The sequence below is a fragment of the Parus major genome, chromosome 2 (assembly GCF_001522545.3).
Source record: "Parus major isolate Abel chromosome 2, Parus_major1.1, whole genome shotgun sequence".
NCBI lineage: Eukaryota > Metazoa > Chordata > Aves > Passeriformes > Paridae > Parus > Parus major.
Window position 1 is genome coordinate 57,044,011 of NC_031769.1, and position 21,786 is coordinate 57,065,796.

Below are 21,786 nucleotides of genomic sequence, written 5' to 3' on the forward strand. Positions count from 1 at the left end.
CAGGAGGCAGAAAGTGAAGTGATGGGTCACTTAACTTTCATGGGCAGCCCTCTTAATTTAAAACCCCACTGGGTTCTGTGCTAAACAGCATGATACAGATGTTGCCCATATGTCAAACTTAAGCAAGATCAGGTGCTAATGATGCAACTTTATATGCCAGAGTAAAGTTTCTGTGATAGCTGCCTATTTGAATGGGATCTTCAACTGAATACAGGATTAATCTAGTTTATACATATATGTGTTGCATTGTTCCCCTGATAAAAAGGGCTGAGATCAACAACATACTTATAAAATATTCTTAATTTCTAGTGAAGCCGAACAGCAAAAAAGGAAAATCAAAGTGTAGAGAATTATAGTAGTATTTAAAGACAGAGTTCAACTGAAATTCCAAAACAAAACAAACCTTTCCTAGAATAAGAAAAAATACCTGAATTCAAGTGAATTTGTGTTAATGATCACAGATTAGCAGTTATTTACTCTGTGAATAAATTCAACAAAGGATCTGGTTTTAATGGTGTAAAGTAGTCTTATGACAAGCTTTCAGAATATCCAAATAGTTTCAAAATAAGGGAATGTGTTTTTCTTTGTAATCTTTATCACTTACTGTATTTATATTCATAAACACCTTTTGTGTCTACCTTTCAACAAAAAGACACCCTCAATGATATATATTTACCAGTAGTTTCTTCACCTGCAATTAAAGAAACATGACAACATTTTACTGTCTATTTGTAATAGACAAGTATTAATGAAATAAAGACATTGCTGCTTTGTTCCTTGGTAGCTGAAGTCCCAGAATAAGATTTCCACGCTCAAAAAGTATATTTAAAATACATTTTGCTTTTCTAAAGACTTTATGGTATATTTTTGAGTGGGAGGTGATTGCCTTTTTCTTCTGTGAAGGGGCATTAACCATGGGTAACATTTTTTAGTTTATGCAGTAAACAGATTTCTGAGTTCTATTCAAAGTCAGGCCTTTAGAATGAGAGCAAAACCAAACCTGTAACTTGTGCTCCCTGACACTTGTGGTCTAGAATTATTTTCACCTACTGTTATCAAACTGCACATAGAAATATTAGCAGCTCCTGGTAATAACCTTTCAGTTTCAGGATGAAAAGCAATTATGTGAAAAGAAAAAGCCTTGGCTCAATAGCTGCTGTGCTCAAATTTGAAAACCAGCAATTTAAAAACACCATTTTGACGTTACTCACAAGGAGCCCCACCTCAATCCCTGGAGGCTGCACTGGGACCCTGATGGGAAATGAAGCAGCAGTGCAGCCCAAATAGCTGGAGCTCCAATGTTGCTGACAGCACTGGCTACAATGCCATCACAAGTTTCAATTGCAGCCCTGGGCAACAGACTGTGCTCCTCAAAGGTGGATGTGAAGGGAAAAAAACAAAACCCACTGCCTCTGATAATCTGACCACTTAACCTCTGCAAATGAAAAGTAAGGTTAACTGCAACTACAGCTGCACTATATATTTGGGCTTTACTACTGCAGTTAATACTTTGACTAGAATGAAATAAAATGTCACTTACAGACTGCATACCAATATGATTATTAAAAAGCAACACCAATTACTGTCCTGTGTCCTTGTTTATGATTGAATGGGATTGATTCTTCAAAAAATGCCATTTAAAACTTTGAATTTCCCAGCTGGAGAGCTGTGTCTAGATTTGAGTGGAAACCTTATAAACATTCTTAAGATGCCTAGAGCAAATATGTGAAACTGCTAAAAGAAACAAGGTGCAATCCTTCCTTGATAATTAGGGTGTGTCAAGTGCTGACTTAAGGATTCAGAAGTCCTTCTGAAACATACATTTTATTATGGATCAAGGGGAAATGGCTTTCAGTTGAAAGAGGACAGATTTAGATTGGGTATCAGGAGGAATTCTTCCCTGTGAGGATGGTGAATCACTGGAACAGCCCAGAGAAGCTGTGGATGCCATACCCCTGAAAGTGTTCAAGGCCAGGTTGGATGGGGCTCAGCACAACCTGATCTAGAGAAAGCTGTTCCTGGCCAAGGCAGGGAAGTTGGAACAAGATGATCTAAGTGCCATGGCAGAGGGGCTGGAACAAGATGACCTAAGTTCCTTCCAATCCAAACTGTTATACGATTCTCTGATTATTAGTAAAATGAAAATTGCTTTCTTTCATTAAATTTGTAACACTTCACTGATGCTGTAAAGAGGAAAAGTCCCATTCCTAACTACTAATTTGCGAAATTTAAATTAAGATCACACAGACTAGAAGTTACTTATTTTAATATTCACAACAATTTTTTAATTCTCTATAAATAAAATGTCTCAAGGGAGATAATATGATCATTTCTCTAAAGCCTCCTGAGTCAGGGACATCACTGGAGCCTGCAAGCTATGGCTTTTTCTGATTATAAAGCCATCCATAACTCTAATCTTCTTTTCCTTTATTCTGTTTTCAAAAGAAATCCTCTGCCAAAAGATCGTTAAATAGCAATAGGCGTGTAAATCTTCTCTGTAATTTTTTTTGAAGGGTGAAGTCTAAGATAAAAAAATTACCACAGTAGCTGTGGCCAGAATACAGTTGTTCACCTATCCAGGAGGACAGACTTGATGTGAGCCACTTGAAAACAAGAACAGCATTCCAACTCCACCTTCCCTGCCCATCAGCTTATGGCTGGGAGAGAAGAGACAGCCTGAGCCTGCTGGAGGCAGCAAGTGTGGAGCCCTCTGCTCCTTTGGTTGCAGCATTTCCGAAACAGTGACACCCTAGCATACATAAGAGCTCTGTGACTGCTAAATGCAATGATTCTTCAATTTAGACTGCTGAAAATATCTATGCCAAAATTCCAGAAAAGGCTCCAACAACGTAAGTTAAGGGCCAGTGAGTAAGAGCATGATCTACAGCCACCCTTCAAAGAAAGAATGTGTTTTTAGTCTGTTGCTGGCCATTATTTATGAAAAGTTCTGGCCTTAGGTAAGGCAAAGAAGCAAATAGTTGGAAGAGTTTTGCCCTGGGGTTCTTTGCAGGGAAGCAATCCTCTGCTGACATGGTGAACAGAACACTGTCTCCTCTGCAGCAAATGACTTTTTCAGGTCACAATCATAGCTATAAGCAACTGTGGCTTGCACCATGACCTTACTGCACAGAAAAGAATCCACTTAGTTTGACACCACAAATCTTTTTCCAAATATGGAAATATCTAATAACTTTTAGTTTAGCTTTGACCTTAATTTTTTCTTTATATGAAAAGTTTTCATTTCACTCTTTTCCTCAATGAACTGAAAAACTTTTTAAATGTTTATTCCTGCCAGCTGAATGTTTACGTACAGTTAACTGAGGAGCAAGATATTACCACCCATGTCTTCAAAAAAGCTAGCCAGTATTTCAGCATGAATTTTGAGAGGTTATATTAGGGCATAATGCATGTGGACAATTAAACTTTCCTACAATAGACACAGTCTGTATTAAGAGATTTGGGCTGAATTTAAGTCACTTTGAAACAAAAGATGTTCTTATACAAAGATGTCACCGGAAGGACAAGCTGTCTGAATTAGGTTAAATTGTCCCTCAGTACGTAAAATTTAAGGGATAATGTGTGATGTAACTCGGTCCCATTTCTTCTGAATAACCTCAGAAGAACTTGTCTTTCACATTCTGTCTCATCTGTTTTTTTTTGCTTTAGCATTAGAGTGCTTTTTTCCCCCTTTCAAATTTCTGACTCAATTTTTAGTGTCACCCAATGCATTTATGCAAGTGTCTCAAACACTTCAAGTGCAGATTTCACTGTACTCTACCACAATTACCACTGGCTCATCAGAGAAGGTAATGAATCAGAAATATCAGAAATTATTAGTCTTGTTCATGATTAAACAGAAGAAGTACTCTTCCTCTATTTACATCTCCATACACTGAAAACTACCTTTGTCCTATCTTGATTTTCATAAAGGCATGCTTCAGGTTAGAATATCAAATCTGGCAGTGTTATTATAACTACTTTGGCAAATTGAAAACAATTGTTCTAAATAGTTTAAGTAATATTACCAAACCCTTGAAAAAAGCTTTCATGAGATTTCTTTCACATATCATTAATTTAGAGATTGACTTGTATGTCCTGTATGACTACATGTAAATTAAAATGCATTCTGCTGGAACCAAAGCTGGTCAGAAAAGGCTATACATTTATATACTCAATTATGAACTGGAATGCTCTTCAGTATCAGTTCCACCACTGAAAAACCACAGGGTTTGACTAGTAAACATGCTTCATACTTGCAAGCTTGAAGGAAATGGAAACCATTTGAGTGCTCAGCATTTCCACTACACAAAATATCAATCTTGCTTTTCCTATCTCAATTAGCCCATCCTTTATGTGAAAAACATCTTATGGGAAACTGAGTCTGTTAGTCTGTAAACACCTACAATCACAGAATAATTTAAGTTGGAATGGATTTCTGATGGTCAGCTTATCCTGCTCCCTTGCTTGAAGTCAGACCACCTCTATAAAGTCCCTCCAAGCTTTGTACAGGAACATTTTAAATATCTTCAAATATGAAGATCTAGGACCACTCCTGGAAACTTCTTTCAAAGTTTGATCACCCTTGAGTTAAGAAGGTTTTTCATTATTAAGAGCCAAAGTAATCCTTGTTGCAATTAGTGTCTGCTGTCTCCTGCCCCATCACTGCACATCTTTGGGAATTGTTCTCCTTTGTCTTTTTTAAACTCTCATGCTGTTGTTGACAGCTGCTGAACTCTCATCACCGTCATTTAATGAGTTGCTATGAGTTTAAAAGGGTACACAGTTTCTAAAGAAAACCCGCTAGTTTGGATCTTGGGGGAGCTCCAGGCAAGAGGTTTAATACAGCAAACCTTTTTCTACTAGGACAGAAAATTAACCATTAAATCTTAAGCATTCATTTCTGATCTCTGAAGGGTTGATACCTTAATAATATGGAAATAAAACCATTACAGGGCATGCTAGAGTTTAGCTTTTTTTATATAAATTCAAAACTCGTAATTTCCTTTTTCTCAGAGAACCATGGTAAGAACTCTGAAATTACAAGACAAGAACTGAGCATGAAAAAGGAAAATGAATTTAGATTTATCCGAAGTTTTTTCCCCGCCCTGTGTAACACTACCAATCATCAAGCAGAAACACAATTGATTTAATCTTCAACAAATAGATGGTACATTTAAATTCAACCACAGGGTTTCAAGATCTCATGGTCTTGCAAGAGGAGCAGAAGCAAGAAGGCAGAAGGGACTGACACTTGAAGTGTCCTGCTGTAGAGTGATGCAACAAAACTATCCCCTTGCTCATTGTGTGAGGACATCTCAGACAGAAGCAGCTTAGTGACCTTCAACTGCTTTTTAAAGTTAGGTTACTGCTTAGCTACACCGCTTCCCTGTCCCACTTCATTTTACCTCTACACTACCACACAAGCAGTAACAGTACACCACAGCAGGAATAAGCAGCTATAAAAACTGGAGGAGCATCTCTATTAAATCTGTAGCCACAACTGGAGCAGCAGAAGACTGTATTATTGTATGGTCTTTTGTGACCAATACAGAATTTCATAATCTGTTGAACCAAACCATGCAGCCTATTGGTACTATCAGCAAATTCTCTTCTGAAGAGTAAAATTTGTGTCACTGGTCCATCTTTCCAGTTTACCTCTACCCGCATGTCCTAAAAAAACCGCGAAAACAAACCTGCAACAGAACAGGAACTCAAGCTGCATGCTCAAGTTCAAGTGACACATCTTACTAAGTTTTCTGATTTCACTTTAGGCAAACCTTCACCTTAAAGGAATGAGGCAGTGAGTGAGTCACCAGGTGGTAGCACTTATTTCTACAAAAAGACTCTAAAAGAATTGGGAGCAAAAGACTATTTCAATATCCAGAGACTGGAATACCTAGGAGTGTCTGTTGGTGCTATACAAACAGAATAGTAATGTATATAAAATCCTAGACAGAAGAGAAAGGAACAAGGAGAAAATTCTTTTAAAAATACATCTTTGGTGTTCTTTAATTCACAGAAACTATCAAGTGTGCAAGATGAACAAAGACTAACATCACTGTAGTCTTTGCACAGCCAACAAAAAAGGCCTGGTAAAGACTAGAAGTGCTCATACCTGTCCCCTTTTTCTTTAACACAGGTGGATATTTCAGGGATTTCAGCTTGCTATATGCATGTGTCGCTACAGCTCTTGCAAAACTTTATAGTAACAAGTTAAAAAGCTGTAGCAGCCTACAGCTTTATTGCTCGCCTGTTTAAAAAAAACAGACAGTATCACTTTTTGTTCCCAAAGCTACCCCTCCTTTAAAGTAGAAAGTATGCCTTGCTGATACACTGCAAAGAACAGCTTTGTCTTATAATTTTGCAAGACTCCAAGAACTGTCAGTATGGCTATTAAATGAAGCACAGTTTTGCCAGAGGTTTTCACAACTTTCTTCTTACTCCTAGAGATTTAGCAAGAGACATGCACAATCTAAATTTCTTTAAAAAAAAACTAATTTGCTAATGAAAAAACACTTGCACAAGTTGTTTAAATACTGTCACAAAATACCACTGACATATTAAGTTAGAAATCCTAACATTCTATTAAAAATGACACATTGCAATTAAAGAGGGCACAAAGTCTAGGCTCTGAGTGATCTTTTCTGACACTTCACTGCCAAGGGTAGACATCAGTAGTCTCTGCTAATGAAGTGCTGAGGGCAGCATGATAGCAGTATGTTACTGTCAAGGAATTATACAATTTCTGAGCTCCCAACCTGGTTTTATACTATTTAGGTTATATAAAGACATAGACATTTGGGTAAAAATAATTTATCACAAAAAATACTTCGTCCACTTGTACTGCTTCTAATCAAACCCCCAGAGCAAGCCTTTTTTTGGACATAAACTTCATTTTAGAGCTATTTTTTGAACATCAAAATACTGTCAAGTGATCTCTTGATGGTATCTGCTCTCATGTAGTTTCACTTTAAAGCACAAAATAATCTAGAGATGCTGAACACACCTAGTGTTCTCCTCCAAGAGCATATTGTAGAGGATAGCATACTGATGGCCCAAACCTAATAAGCAATGGGATTCCTAGGCAGTCAGCTAGGATGAAGTGTCATCTACTGCTAAAACTTGCCCTCTGGCCCAGCTGATGCAGGGAGGCAGCTCTGAAAAGGAATGGACAGGTTTGCTTCATCAATGCAGCTTAATAGCCCAAATGGTTTTTAAAAGAGAATGGGACACTTCTCAACACATACTCACTATTTTATCTAGAAATACCTGCTGAACTGGTGGATGGAGTTTAAAATAGTACTTTTTTTCTTAATATGGGATGTGATCCAGGTTTTTGCAGCTTGCATTTCTGAACAGAAAATCTTAGCTTTTAGGAAAGAAGTACTACGTCACTAATCTACACATTTTTTTTAAGTCATCCCCAAAGGTATTAGTTAATAGTGTAGCCAACCTGCAAGTATAGTTAGCACATTATCCTTAAAAACTGCTGAGAAGCATTCAGGGCTTAACCCATTTGGTTATTTCATTACAATGAGAAAACCAAGAGTGGGAGGGAACTGAACTTGATTTTAACTAATTTTCAAACACTTCAACCTGAATTACAGATTATTTAAACTACCTTTGAGGCTCTAATGTGCTTCAGCTCAGAGGCAAACACTAAACTTCTGAAATGCTGCAACCAGAAATGCAGTCTTATTGCACAGTCAGAAATGCAGTCTTACTGCTTTAACATGATCAGAAAATGTAGTAGAACAGCCATAATTACAGACTTCAGAAGATTTAAGAACCTAAGCAATCATCACCCTAAAAAGAAGATACATAAAAGCATAAAAAGAATTGCTGATACAATATGCACACCACCCTCCTCTTTTTTGCATCTCAGCTTTCAAAGCTTTCTCTCAATGAGTTGCTATCACATGTTTTAACAAGATTCTCTCTTAGCATAGCGCTGGGTTTCACCAGCACAAGGTTAACTGAAAGCATAGCTTTTGCTTAGAGGGACTGAATATTCATCACTACATTCATATTTCAGAGAAAAATATGGTTTTTTTTTCCTTTTCAGAGGACTCCTCTACTTCTTGTTTAGCAGGATATAAAGCTGTTCAGAAGTCACAGTCAAAGTAAAATGGAAAACATTATGGTGAGAACAAAAGACAGGCAAAAAAGCTGCTTTAATTTACCTGCATGCACAAGCTTTCTGCAATTATCACATAACTGCAAAGAAACTCAAACAATTGCTTTCTAGAGCAACTGGGATACAGTAAAGCTTACCAGCTTAAAACCACTGCTGTAAAAACACTGATATGCCGTGTTCAGTATAGATTTATTCACACATACTATGAACAAACCCACCCCTAAGATGGGTAAGCCAACTTGGATCTGCTTTGACTTGCTTATTTTAACTTAGCATTGGCAGACATCCGCTGGCTTAATGAAGCATTATTTGTCATAACTTCCCTCTTCAATAAGCCTGATTAGCTTGGTTTTATTGTTACAAGAAGTAAGAGATCGCTATCAATATGCACAAGCTAACATAACCACCTCAAATAATAAGCATTGGAGAAAACTATTTCTGGTTTTATGAGAAATTTAAGGATGACAGTGAAGACAGAGCAGTTTTGAAACAGTTTCTACTGAACTGGGTAATGGGACTGCTTGACTCTGTAGCTTTTAAGGGAAGTAGAGCTAAAATATGAGCACTGTGTATATGGAAGCATCCTGTGTAACTAGCCTACTCAATAGCCACAATTAGGCATGGAGTAAATTAAGGAAAAGATGCAATCCATAATACAGTGAAAGATAAGCCCAGCAGCTGAAGAGTGGTCTGTTTCTACAGCAAGCTCAATATTAAGGTGATTGAATACCATGCAAGTTATGATCTGATATGATCTCTCTATCATGGTATGGCAGCTATATTCAGTCCTCAATACCTCTGGGATGAAGCAAGTTTGATGTTGGAGCATTGAAATATCTGGGATAGGCAGCTGTCTGTGTTAATCCCAGAGAAAGCAGTATCATCATATTTGCTACAAGGATTGACAGGAATATTGTCCAGAGCTGACTGTGACCCCTGGCAATTAGAAAGTGCAAGCTCATATACAAACCCTGCAACAATACAGAGTAACAGTGGTGTTCTCTCAAGATCTAAAATTAATGCCACTACTGTAGACATGAAAAAGTTAATGCAGCACAGCCATTCAGGTAATTAGTCATTTTGCAACTAATCACTGCAGAGAATTTTGTACATCAGTAGGGGGCTCTAGTTCTGCAGCTTTTCCTGACCTCTGTTAAAGTTGTACATGGAATGGAAATAGTGGTGCTGACACAGGAATTAGAACACTTGAAGGACACAGAGTGGCTGTATTCAGTGTGCCCAAAGCTGAAAGAACAAAGACTATCAAAGCAGAGATGCTTTCCCTTGAAAATGTTTCTGAAGCAAGCAATTGCAATTATGCGTAAGTTAAATTTAACAGTAAGTCACCTTATGATCAAGATCAGCTGATTAATAGTACAAACTAAACTGTCATTCAATGCTGTATGTAGAAATAACCCAGACTTTGTGCATCCAAAAGGGACTTGTATTTTTATTGCCCCAGAATTCCAACCACAAATTAAGTTTGCTAGCAGACTAGCATTATGAAAATGTTTGCAAAGATTCTTCGCAGCACTTAGCTTACATTATGCTATATTGCATATCTATATTTCTTTGTATGTTGAAATACAAGTATCAGAAGATCTTGATAAAACAACAAAAACCCCCAGTTATAAAAGAACAGTTCAGACTTAGACTGGGACTTGAGCAGACACCTTTAAATATCAATCATAGAGAGTAACAGCTCAAATTTAAATGTAAAAACATGTTAGACTCGTGATGAGGCTCAATCAGGCCCTGTATGCAGCTGCTCAGAATTATGATAGGGATCAGCTTACAAATTGTTTAACATGGCTCATGCAACTCATTTTTAACTGTGGCCAATTAGTGTTGACAGCCTAGCTGCAATTCATTTAGCATATGGAGGTAGACATATATGTTAAAATAAGGTTATTGAACTCTATTTAAAGAGGTTTTGCCCCATTTTGCTGGGTAAACAAACAACTGAGAAAGGCTTCTCCTTAAGGCCAGGCAGAGACATAATGTGCTACCAGAGTCAGCTGAAAAACCTTCAGAGAATGTATGGAAAAGCCTTCTTTCTTATAGAATAACCAACACCTTGGATATACATTCTAGAGGTAGAAGCTTCATAGAACAACCTTCCATTTCATATGGAATAACAGAATAACACATTTGCTATAAAATCAGGTATAGTTTTAAAGCCAGAAGTTGTTCATATCTGCAGTATCACAGAGCTCAAAATTTATCCTTACTTGCATGATTCTTGCTCTATGCTTAACAGAATGATAGCAACATGGAAAAAGAAGCTACTCTCCTAAAAACCCAAGGTTACAATGAAACAGTTTTGTGAACATCTTTGGGAGAATGGCACAAGATCTGAATCAACTGTTAATTGAATCAGGAAAGTATTAAGACTATGAAAGATGTCATAAGCATCTTTGCTGAAAAGTAAATTGAACCAATCTTGGAATAATTAAGTTTTGCTTGGATTTCCCTTTTTTCCTTGGACAATCTATCAATCTGATTACTTTGATTTTATCAGACCCCCCAAAAAGAAGTTAATGCTGAAGCAAGCATGGCTACTTATTTAGTTGATGTCCACTTGGTGCAGTCCATTACTAATATCTATTGTAGCACACGTATTTGTACTTAGCTTGTGAATAAAGTAAGCATAATAGAAGTGAGGTCTCAATAAAAAAGAGAGAATGGCCTGAAGTCATGTCAGGGGAGGTTGGGTTAGATCCTAGAAAAAGGTTCTTCACCCAGAGGGTGGTTGGGCACTGGAATAGTCTCCCCAGGGAAGTGGTCACAGCACCAAGCCTGACAGAGTTCAAGCCGTGTTTGGACAACGCTCTTGAGTACATGGTGTGACTCTTGGGGATGGTGCTGTGCAGGGCCAGGAGCTGGACTCAGTGATCATTGTGGGTCCTTCCCACTCGGCTTATTCTGTGAAACATTTGCTTTTATTTTCTCCTTAACGCCCTGAGCAGCCAAGAACTAGACTGATCATGTTCATTTTGCTCAAAAGTCTTATATCATATTTTAATTAACAACTTGTCATGACTGCGATTAAACTGATTATTACATATATAGGTAGTCTCCATTTTTATCTACAAAATGCAGATATTTATACTGTGTGTCATCTGAATGCCAAAAGGTTACATACAGTACGTTTCCCATATTTTCTCATGACATACAAATTCAAAAAAAATAACTCTAAAATGAAAGTAAGACATCCAAGTACCCCAAAAATCTGTGTTTAAACAGGATTTTCTAGGCAACCTGTGCAGAAAAACAGAAGTGATCCACAACTGATTGCCCACTTGAGATAATACCAACTTCAATAAAAATCCTTTTCCTACTTTGGTAATGAGTTGTCTCCTTGTAAAACATGGTGTTACATAAAAAAGCCTCCTTCCAAACACTTCTATAAAGTGCTAAGCAAGCTTGAACCACGATGCCCTCTTAAACAAAACTATCAGACAATCAGCTCTATGCAATTAATGCATAAAATAATGGCCTGCAGAGAAATATCAGACCAAAAAAATTGGCAAACATATGTTTCACATTTTGATAATCCATTTGAATCTCCCTAGCCTTCTCTGCACTACATGTATTTTGGTGTTCTTTCTATAAGGTGAATAACAATCAGGGTGTCAAAGTTTCTGGTGAAGATGATTTACAATTTAAGCACAACCAATACCAACTTTAAAAAAAAATATGTTTATGTGTTCTGAAACTGAAAAACAAAAGAGAAAAGCATAGCTGCTTTTTAGAGTAGTTTCCATTTTCCGGTTGAAAGTGGATTCTTCAAAGTAAAACAAACAAAGGCAGATGATGGCTAGTTTCTTTTAAGTGCTCATCTTTCTTCTCTCCAATGCACTGTACCGGCATCTTAATTCTACCCTGCTGAATCTCACTGCCAAACTATTAAAAATAGTATTGGAAAACTTTATTCAGTTATCTCTACTAATCAGATGAGATATGGGTGAAATAATTGCTTTAACATTATAATACATTAATGCTCAATTACTTCTGTGTTATTTAACCATATTAGAGAAGGGTGAATGTCAAAATCGTAGAACAGGGGAGAAGCAGTAAATATACTTTCCTTCTTATACAACTGTTTCAAATTATGTTCTTTAAAAAAAACTACATTGCATTTCTTTGTGCATCAGTCAGCCATCATTTGCTCATGAAGACAAACCAGCAACCTGATTCCTAGCATTGCACCCTCACCATTTTTCTCCAGAAAACTCATCTCCCAGTGAAAGCAAACAAGCAACACATGTAGTCTTGCTGGGTAAAGCCATTTGGTGAATAAGCACTGCACAGTGAAAACAAAAAGCTGTCCAGAGCATGGGGGCCAGAGGGCATGTGAGACTCAGCATGTGAAGAAAGGTGACAATACGGCTGTCAGTAAGGAAACAGTACCAGGAAGCACCAATGTCCCAAGACCAGCCAATCTGAGTCTCCTCTGGTCTGCTTATATCAGAAGATGCTTTGGCAAATCCTTTTCATAACAGTCTCTTACTGTCTCGATGAAGAGCAGCATATTTACCTTTCTTACCTCTCAATAGGTGTACTTTCACTAAGTTACTTCAAATTGTTTTTACAACCCAGTTTGAGAGAAAACTGTCTGACAACTGCAAAGCCAAGATCTCATCACTTGCAAAAGGCCTGGATGACAATCACTAACAACAGAAAATATACACATAAGTTTATTCTTTTTACTTCAAAAAACGGTACAATTTATAAGAAGCTAACCAAATTTAGCATCTGTACATAGTACATCCTAAGGTGTCAAAAAAGAATATTTGTATGAGAAATGCAGTTGTGGAAATTCAAAGAACTGTTAATATGCAAGATAATTGTCCAAGGGAGCACAGGCAGCTATTATTTGCTCTAGAGACCACATCCTCCACATTAAATTAGTACTTTTTAACTAACCAAGAGGCTAACCACTTACAGAGATAATAGTTTTCAACAATTTGAAGGGGAAAAACACTCCCTCCTAATTCACTGCATGGTACAGTCACTAACTTGAAATAAAAACCAGGAATTAAGGGATAAATTTGCTTAGATAAAAGCAAAATGCAGAGTGACAAAACGTAAGTGCATAAGTGGTCTTATATAAGAGCAGAATGTTGTAATTTCAGTCTTTGTATATGGCATATAAATTACGACTTGGTTAAAGGAAAAGAAGGCGCAGAATACGTCCCAAATCAACAGAAACATGTTGATGCAAAAGTAGTTCATTAGGCAATTCCCACTCAAGAAAAATCTGTATACTTAAATGCACTCGTGCACAGAACATACCTTTGCAATGTGGTCACTCTGCAGCTGCTGACCACATATCCCAACCAGATGGTAGGAATCTCTGCAGCTCCACTAACTGAAGTAAGAGATGGGAAAGCTAGAGGTTGGACTGGTATCATATTCACTTTCTTTCTTCCCCTGTCCCAAGTCCCAAACTGAGAAGAATTGAAACCAGCAAAATATTTTACCTTAGATGGCAGAGATGGCGACGCTTGACAAGACACAGATGCTACTCTCAAACACTGTGACCAAACCACAGTAACAAATACAAAAGCCTAAGCATCATACAGCTAGTAAACTATGTGTGCACAGCTGTTCCAGGATGTTAGTAATCCCAGGCCATCCTAGATGAGAAGGTACTGCAGAACAAACAGAAATCTTCCTGCCTAACTGAACTTATTTAATCTTACTGCCTTACTGGAAGTTCCTTTTCAGCTTCCTTCCCCCATCAGTGAAACCCATAACTGGCATCTGTCGAGGACTGGTCCTGAAAGCACTGAGCCATATGAGGTCCTATGGCTGTCTGCCTTCTACTGTTACCATGGATGTAGCAGCAGCTGAGATATGAGCAATTGAGAGCATGATCTTGAGCACAGCTCAGGGTAATTTCTTTTTCCTATATCACTGACATTTTATAAAGGCAGCGTTTTAGATTCTTGCTATGCATTTCTACTATTTACATGGACTGGTGGATTAGAAAACGCCTGAGAAATAACATAAGGGAACTGTACTGACAGCCATAGCTCTAAAACGAACAGATGAGAATAATTTGTAGCCAAAAGGAAGACAGAAATGAAAACTCTTGACCTTGTTTACTTATTTCATGGTCAAGTCATTTATAATACACAAGAATGTAAACTTAATTATGAAAGCGACACTTATTAAAAAAGGGAAAATAAGATTATATAAAGCTGACTCAATTTTTAAAAGAAGCTAGCACAATGCACAAGGCTAAAAATCACCTTCAGTGTCTGCAACAAATACCCATGAAGAAAGAATACATTTTACAGAATAGCAAAGTCGAGGTCCATCTGGAAGCAATTAGTATAAAAACAAACAGCTTATTTATAACACACAGGACACAACACTTTTAGAATTAGATCAACTTGACTAAGTAACCACATCCCAATTGTAAGGTTCTCTCCCAGTACAATTTAGGAATGCAAATTTAGAAGAAAATGATGCCTAATAAAAAGGAACTAGCAATGCGTTCTGAAGAAACAGGCTCACAAGATGATCCACGAGTAACTTCTGGGAACAAGAGCTACATGGCATCCTGTACTGAGATAATCAGTTATGAATGGAAAGACATGTGTATGTCCTCACATGGTTTGCAGGTCACTCCCTTCCTCTGTGCAACTTGCTTTAGCTAATAGATCTTATTTCTAGAAACAAGTAAGTAATTTCAAGCTTGGATTCCACTTTGGTTTTTCTCAGTAAACTACAGCAGATCCACACAACATTGTAGTGACTGGTAGGTCAGGAACTTCCACTTATCCCTGGCAGAGGAAGACAATACCACACAGTCCCATACAAAGGCTCCTGCAGGTGAACAAGTCCATTCCTGCTGAAATGGGGAAAAAGAAGAGCTGCAGACAGCCCGGCTTCTTCTTCCTACAGGACAGGCTTCTGCAACAGCTATTTTCCAACACAGACACTGAAAGCAAAAGTAGATTTAGTACAACTTCCCTGTAAAGTGATAGAACTGATCCAGAGAAAACAAAAGCCATCCTGGAACAGTTATTAGGGACAATAGGTTTCTAGTTAGTTATTGATTGCATTTAATTGATTGGAAGCCATTTCTTTAGAGATTTTTCTTTGGTGAAGATTACAGCATACTAGATACAATTCTATATAAATAGCATTTTTATGGGTTGATCTTTTGTAGGTTATGTAGCAGATAACCAGTTTAGAAGTAAAAAAAAAAATTATCCAGTCCTGTAGAAATGACTAAACACTAATTTGTATAGTATAAATAGTATAAACACTAATTTGACTGGCAGCATTTAATTCTGCTGCCCTTTACCATCCCATAATGAAGACAAACAGCAGTACTTAGTTGGGAAGCACCTGTGTCAGGCCAGTACAGAAAAAGGGGAAAACATTTTCTCGACTGTGAGGCAGCAGCACCAGGAGGCTGCATATTTCCCAGGTACAGATACATTCCCTATGCACTCACTCTGACTTGGCAATTGCCCTTTGAACAGCAATTGTATTACACTGAACACTCTTGTGCTTCCCCTTCTTTAAAATTCTAACAGTCCTTCATGTCAGAGGGAAGGGAAGCTACCACTGGATCTGATCTCTCAGCTCTTTGGCACTGAAAAAGATACAAAAGGCTAAGTGACCTTAAACTGCAACCCAATAGCTAAAATGCTATTAATTTCCTTTGATTTACTTGGTATGCATAGCACAACTACAACTGAAAAAAGTATGAGAAGATAAAAGAATCTACATAAGATCAAATTTTAAGAGAGATGCTTATCCACAGTAGCTCTTCCCAATGGAACAGTAGAAGAGCTACAGCTTTTTTACTAGGAAAAGTGGTAAACATACTTTCAAATAGGTTAAGGAAAGGGATTTAATCTGGGAATATATAATTAAATTCTCTTTATCATCTTCCATTTTGATACTTCTAACAAAACTCTCCCACATATAAACTACATGCAAATTCTGTATTACCTGGGGCTGTGTGGCCTTTCACAGATTTTTGCAAAGAAAGAGCAGGATTTTCTTTAGACGTTAACTGCAAAGGAGTTATTTATTGCTAGTTATACCCATAGTATATATGAATGCTTGCATTTCCTGTCTAACTTCATTGAAAAAATGTGCCTAAAACTGAAAGATTCCTTTTGATCTCATCTGAATTTGTGAGGAATTCAGTAGAAATACTGAGGATGCAGTTTTAAAGCTTAAAATACAGTTCTGCCTTCACTCTTATTCCCAGCTCTTCCCATCTTCTGCCTGCTCCTGGCACAAGCACTCATGCAGCAGCAATGGTGGGCTATTTCAGGAAGTTGGAAATGATGAAGATTAATCAGGAAACAATCTTTTTTGTCCTAACCACCTCCCTGAGCTGACTTGCCTTTGGGTCCCATGATTACCAAAAGTGGCTTAGGGCAGAGGCACAGCAGTTGAGCCTGGACTGGCTTACACCGCAGCAAAGCCCCGCTGGAATTTGCATTCCCCTCCTCCTTGGACCATATACTCCTAATCAAATCGGCCTCAGCATGAGCACCCAAGAAGTGGAGCAAGAAATCACTGCTGTGACTGGAACATACTCCCTCACTCTTACCAGGTAGTCTGCAGTCAGCTGCAGTTCTTGAGGCTGCCATAGCTTACTTGAACATATACAAATCATGCAAATGCCTTTCTGTGGCAAAAGCAGAAATTTCTCATCTCTTAGCGACAAACTGATTCCAGAAAGGTTCTAAACCTTTAATGTGTTTTGATAAAGAATGAAAGAATGAAGTAGGGTCAAACACCTTTCCTCTGGACATTAAAGTAGTCTCAGTCTGACTAAAGTGAACTGAGTCCCAACCAGAAAGGCTAATGAAGCTTATTTTCACTTTATTTGATAATATTCCTGACAGAAGATTCGCGTGTGTACACTCCACTAAACTTTTATATTTTACAGACGTTATCACACATCATCTGTTTCCTAAGTGTACTCCCACACAATGCCATAAAATCCTGCTTAATTACTTGCATTGTAATTCTTCTACATGAACACAATACCTTTATTAAGATATTAGCAGCCCCAAGTTTTATTTCCCTGTCTTTTATAGTCAGCTTCCAGGAGATAATGACCTGCTGGCACTACCACGTACAGTTCAACCTCCCTGACATATCTTCTGTGGGCACCCTTCCTTCATGTCTCAGTGCTAATATTTGATCCTTGATAAAATCATATTGGGAAGCTAAAATACTAGAACAATCCCACCCTGCTTCTGCACTAAACCCCAAACATACCCCCCTCTACTGGTTCAGCTACCCAAGGAACAGAGATTTAGTGGAAGAGAAAACTTTTGGCAGCAACTTTTACCTCAAATCATACTCCTGGAATCAAAGCTAAGCCTACCTTCTACAAATAAAAAAGAGGCATTGGAATTTGGGCTACATTTTTTCAGAAGTTCATGTAGTCTAGTTGCCAAGCACAATATGCTGCTTAAGCAAAAGCACAATTTAAAAACAAATCATTGTAATTTAAGATGTTTATAGTTGTAGGAGAAGTAGAAAAACTTTCATTTCTTTAGTCATAAAGAAATTTAGGAGCAGAGAGCAATCAATCACAAAACAAATGGTGCCAAAAGATTCAGGCTTTTTACAAGGTTCCTAAACAGTATCTTTAAAAACAGAACAATAAATATTTTATGCAGTGAGTCTGAAAAACATGCACACTTCCTTTTGACTCAGTGCACACTGCATCAGCAATTCATTAATATTTTTCAAAAGCCACATTAGTACATAAAAACATTAAGGCAACTCATAGTATCAATTGTCTTTTAGAAACACTGATAATATAGATGGAAGGCGCAGATGGATTCAGGGACTGCTACCATGACAAGAAATACCATTTATGGGGAAGTTTGAGATCAAATGGGCAAAATACTTCAGAACAAAAAGCAAAAGAAATCAAAAGCTGTCAACTCCAAGAGTCACCAGGTAAAGTAAAAAGCCTGAAGTCACCTGAAATTCAAAGGAGATCATCGCAGCAGTTCAAAGTTATGGGACATTTCCCCAGAATACCAGGTTAAGTTCTCAAATTTACCCTGTACTGTACATTTACAGTCTCTTTCTTTTGTTTCTCTTCTCATACTTCATTTTCCGAAGATAACTCAAAGCCTGTTATAGCTAATGAACTTACTGCCAAGAACATGGTAAGTTATATGCTCCTGTCCCTACCCCAATGAACTATCTAAGCTTGAAGAAGAATTCAAGCTCCAGGGTCACTAGATTTTATAGTAAAGTCACACAGAGGATAAATGAGTATGATGATGGGTAATTTTTCTTCTATGTATCATTTAATATTATGTAAGATTGTGGCTCATTTAAAAAAGTGCATAGAATGGTAAGTGAAAAGTGAGAGGTTCACAATGAATTGCAAATAATGTGCTTTTGTATGAAAGATATGTAGTTCACTCTGCAAGAGAAAGCTCCCTTCACCTGCAAAACAATTACAGCTATGACTTAACACTGCAATTACATGTCTAAGGATAATGAGGCCTCATGCTCTCATTTTTCTCCCCAATCTTCCATACAGTCTGTGCCTTTTACATCTGCAGACCTCTTTTCTCCCATCCCACCACTTATTTTGTCCAGATTAAGATTTACTATGACAAAAAGCAAAGCAAAACAACTCTAAAGCGACACATGGCAAAGCTATTCACAGAGCTAATTTGCTAACATGTTTAATGAAAAAAAGCTTTTCCTAAATGAAGCTCTACTTTAAAGTAAATGAAGTTCAGCTTTACAGGTCTACTTACACACCACAGTATTCTGTTCTGCTTTGCAGAACATAACTGCATTTTAGCCTGAGCCTTAGTTTTGTCTGCTGTGGCTTTTATTTAAAGTTACTGTAGTGGCATACAAGGTCAGTTCACAGACATGCATAATTTAAAAGTTAGAACTTATGTCACGTTAGAAATCTGTCAGAATTATTTAAGCTCACCTCTTTATCCATACTCTCTAAATCCTCTTTACATAGAGTGTACAGGGGCATTGTTTCAGACATACTTGGCTGGCGTTTCCTCTTAGATGGACCAGGCTGCTCTTCATTTTCACTTGCTGGTAGGTCATCTTCTTCAAACATCTGCTGTTGATGTGGCTGAACAACTCTGAAAAAATTCAGGGGTCTCACATAAGAAAGATTTACTTGGTTTAGAGCTACAAATAAAATTCTATAAAAAAATTATAACTGACACGTACCTACAACTTCACTTAATAAAGCTCTGTGTTCATCAACAGGTCAGTCAAGTCTCCTGATTAATGCTTTTCTTTTCAGTCTGACAGCTAAAGTTTTTATTCTACCTTTGACAAGGTCTCTCCTGCCTCTGTATTGCTCTTTTAAGTAACTACCAAACCTTTCTTGCTGCCAAGAGCTTCAGTAGTTGCACATGCATTGCCCTTAAAATACATTAATATTCCTGCACAAGTGGAGTTTCTCCATCACTTGACAAATTTATTTTTCCAGAAGCAATGCCTACGTTCTAATGCATTTTTTCCTGATCTATGCTAGGCTTTTGAGTCTCTAAGTATATCCTTCTATTTCTCAACCTTACAGACAAGAGTCCTGCATGCAGAAAGAACACTTCTGCAGTGTTGATATTCAGAGATTTCCCACCTGCTAAGCCTGGATAAGATGCAAAACAGCCAATATTTCTTTTTGGCCAGTGCATTGAGATATGGTGGCTTTTTCTTTTAGTCTGTATTCTGTTACATTGTTAATTACTGTACTTAATTCAAACATGCAGATACAAAAAGGAATATCAAAATCTTCATTAAAATGGATAAAACAATCATAGCTTCATGGGAATTGTTTTATGATAGTAATAAAAAGATAGACTACATGTGCAACAACAGCAGGAGACTTTTACTTTCCTTGGGTAAGTTTTTCTGTGACTATTACTTAAGTACTAAAGATTTCTTGAAGCTTAAATTACTATACAATACAGATTAACTACCAGTACTGGTCTGCCACATTAGCCTCCTGTAACAAATTACAGCAGCTCAGCACCACCCAGAATCCAATTCAAAGGTCATAAAGCTCATGAGTCACAAAAGATTCATGTTAGCCAGAAGACTGTGTATTTGGAGAATGACTACCGAAAGCAGGTATAAAAGTGACTGTACTTGAAATCACAAGTAGTTTCAAGCTGCAACTACCAGGTGAGAGACCATCAACCTGTTTCTGAGGGTGACTGTGTCTGAAAAAGGGTACAGTGTAGTCTCTGCGGACAAGAGTTTCGATGTAGAATGGCTAATTCTCATCAAGTCAGGATTTACAAGAATCAGCTTTAGACCAACAGTCCCCTACAAAAAAAGTCATTACTAGCTTATGCAAATCCAGTCTACCATAGGTAAGGTCCTACAAAATTATTTCTCCTTTTGTGAATTGACAACTTCTTAAGAAGGTTACCTAAATACCAAGGGGTTTTTTACTTCATACTTAAATTTCAGAATGTATGAAATCTGAAAGCCATACAAAGCTGTCAATTTTGCTCGTTTTGACAGCTCATATTTCGTGAATACACATCTCTCTTCTCAGATCCCATGGATGGGTGCAGGAAACTTGAAATCTTGTTTTGAATGGGAGGTTGTGAGGGAAAAGAGCTGAGCCACTGCCATGCTACCCAGACCTGCACGATTATGTTGCAGAGGACCCCCAGCAGCACAGCGTAACTCAGCAGCACAGCAGACATGTGCCCCTTTGTAGTCTTATTCCTGTACAGTGGAATTTCTTGTGAAGCTTAAACAATTTGGATGCTGTGAAAATGAACTAACCAAACTGCTTTTTTGCTAGAGTTTCTCACCACTAACAGTTTTTGGGTTGGGTGTTTTTTTTCTCCCCTCTACTATGTTTCCTCTTAAAGACCACAGTTTTCTTTTGCTATTAAATTGCTCTCAGACAGTAATCTTCATGGGCAGATGATGAAAACAATATGGCATTCCACTATGTTTTCCAAAAGGTTCTTTTAAAGTATGATTTCCTTGCCTTTTTGATATGTAACCTAGGCAGGAAAGGTGGTGATGCCATTTACATTCTTAGCAAAACAGAGAATGACCAAACAAAAGCTACAGGCATCTCACACAACTCTACTAAAAATATGACAAGCTTGACCATTCCAAGAATTACAGAGAAGTTATATGTAGCATGACAGCCAAGTAGATTCCCTTAGACTAGAAAAATCGAAATAAATCTAGCATATTTTTTAATAACACATTGTCATACAGTGATGAGAACTTCTCCTTTTGTAGAATACAGTGTGAGATCATACTTGACTACATTACAAATATTAACTGTAAAATAACTGTATTAATAGCTTCTAAAGGCTTCTGTCAGATCTTTTTCCCAGTATTTTCCCTCTTCTACTAGATAAGAAACGCTGGGCCTTCTCATAAAAGCATTCCAAAAGCAATGCGAAATGAAGTCTTAAAGGTCTGTAAGATATTTTTTATTTTTCCAAAAACATTTTTTGGGCTTTTACATTTTCAGTTGCCCGTAAAGTTTAATCAAAATTAATAAATATATAATAAATATATTTAAATATATAAATATATATTTAAAAATAAAGACATAAAACCGCAGGAATTTACATTTATTTCTGGTCAAATTAGATTCCTAAGTATTT

The 21,786-nt window shown here is 37.4% G+C and overlaps 1 protein-coding gene across 2 annotated transcripts in view; it reads right to left on the reverse strand.

Annotated features, from left to right (window-relative positions):
* CTDP1 (CTD phosphatase subunit 1) overlaps positions 1-21,786 on the reverse strand; it is a 101,715-nt gene that overhangs the window by 36,951 nt on the left and 42,978 nt on the right. Inside the window, exons 11-12 of one of the 2 annotated variants that reach the window (XM_033512026.1) lie at positions 19,107-19,272; positions 13,436-13,511 (exon numbers count right to left, since the gene is read on the reverse strand). In XM_033512026.1, the coding sequence (XP_033367917.1) occupies positions 13,449-13,511; positions 19,107-19,272 (229 nt within the window). In that variant the 3' untranslated portion in view covers positions 13,436-13,448. The remainder of the gene's footprint in view (positions 1-13,435; positions 13,512-19,106; positions 19,273-21,786) is intronic. The other variant, XM_015618130.3, reaches the window with a different exon arrangement.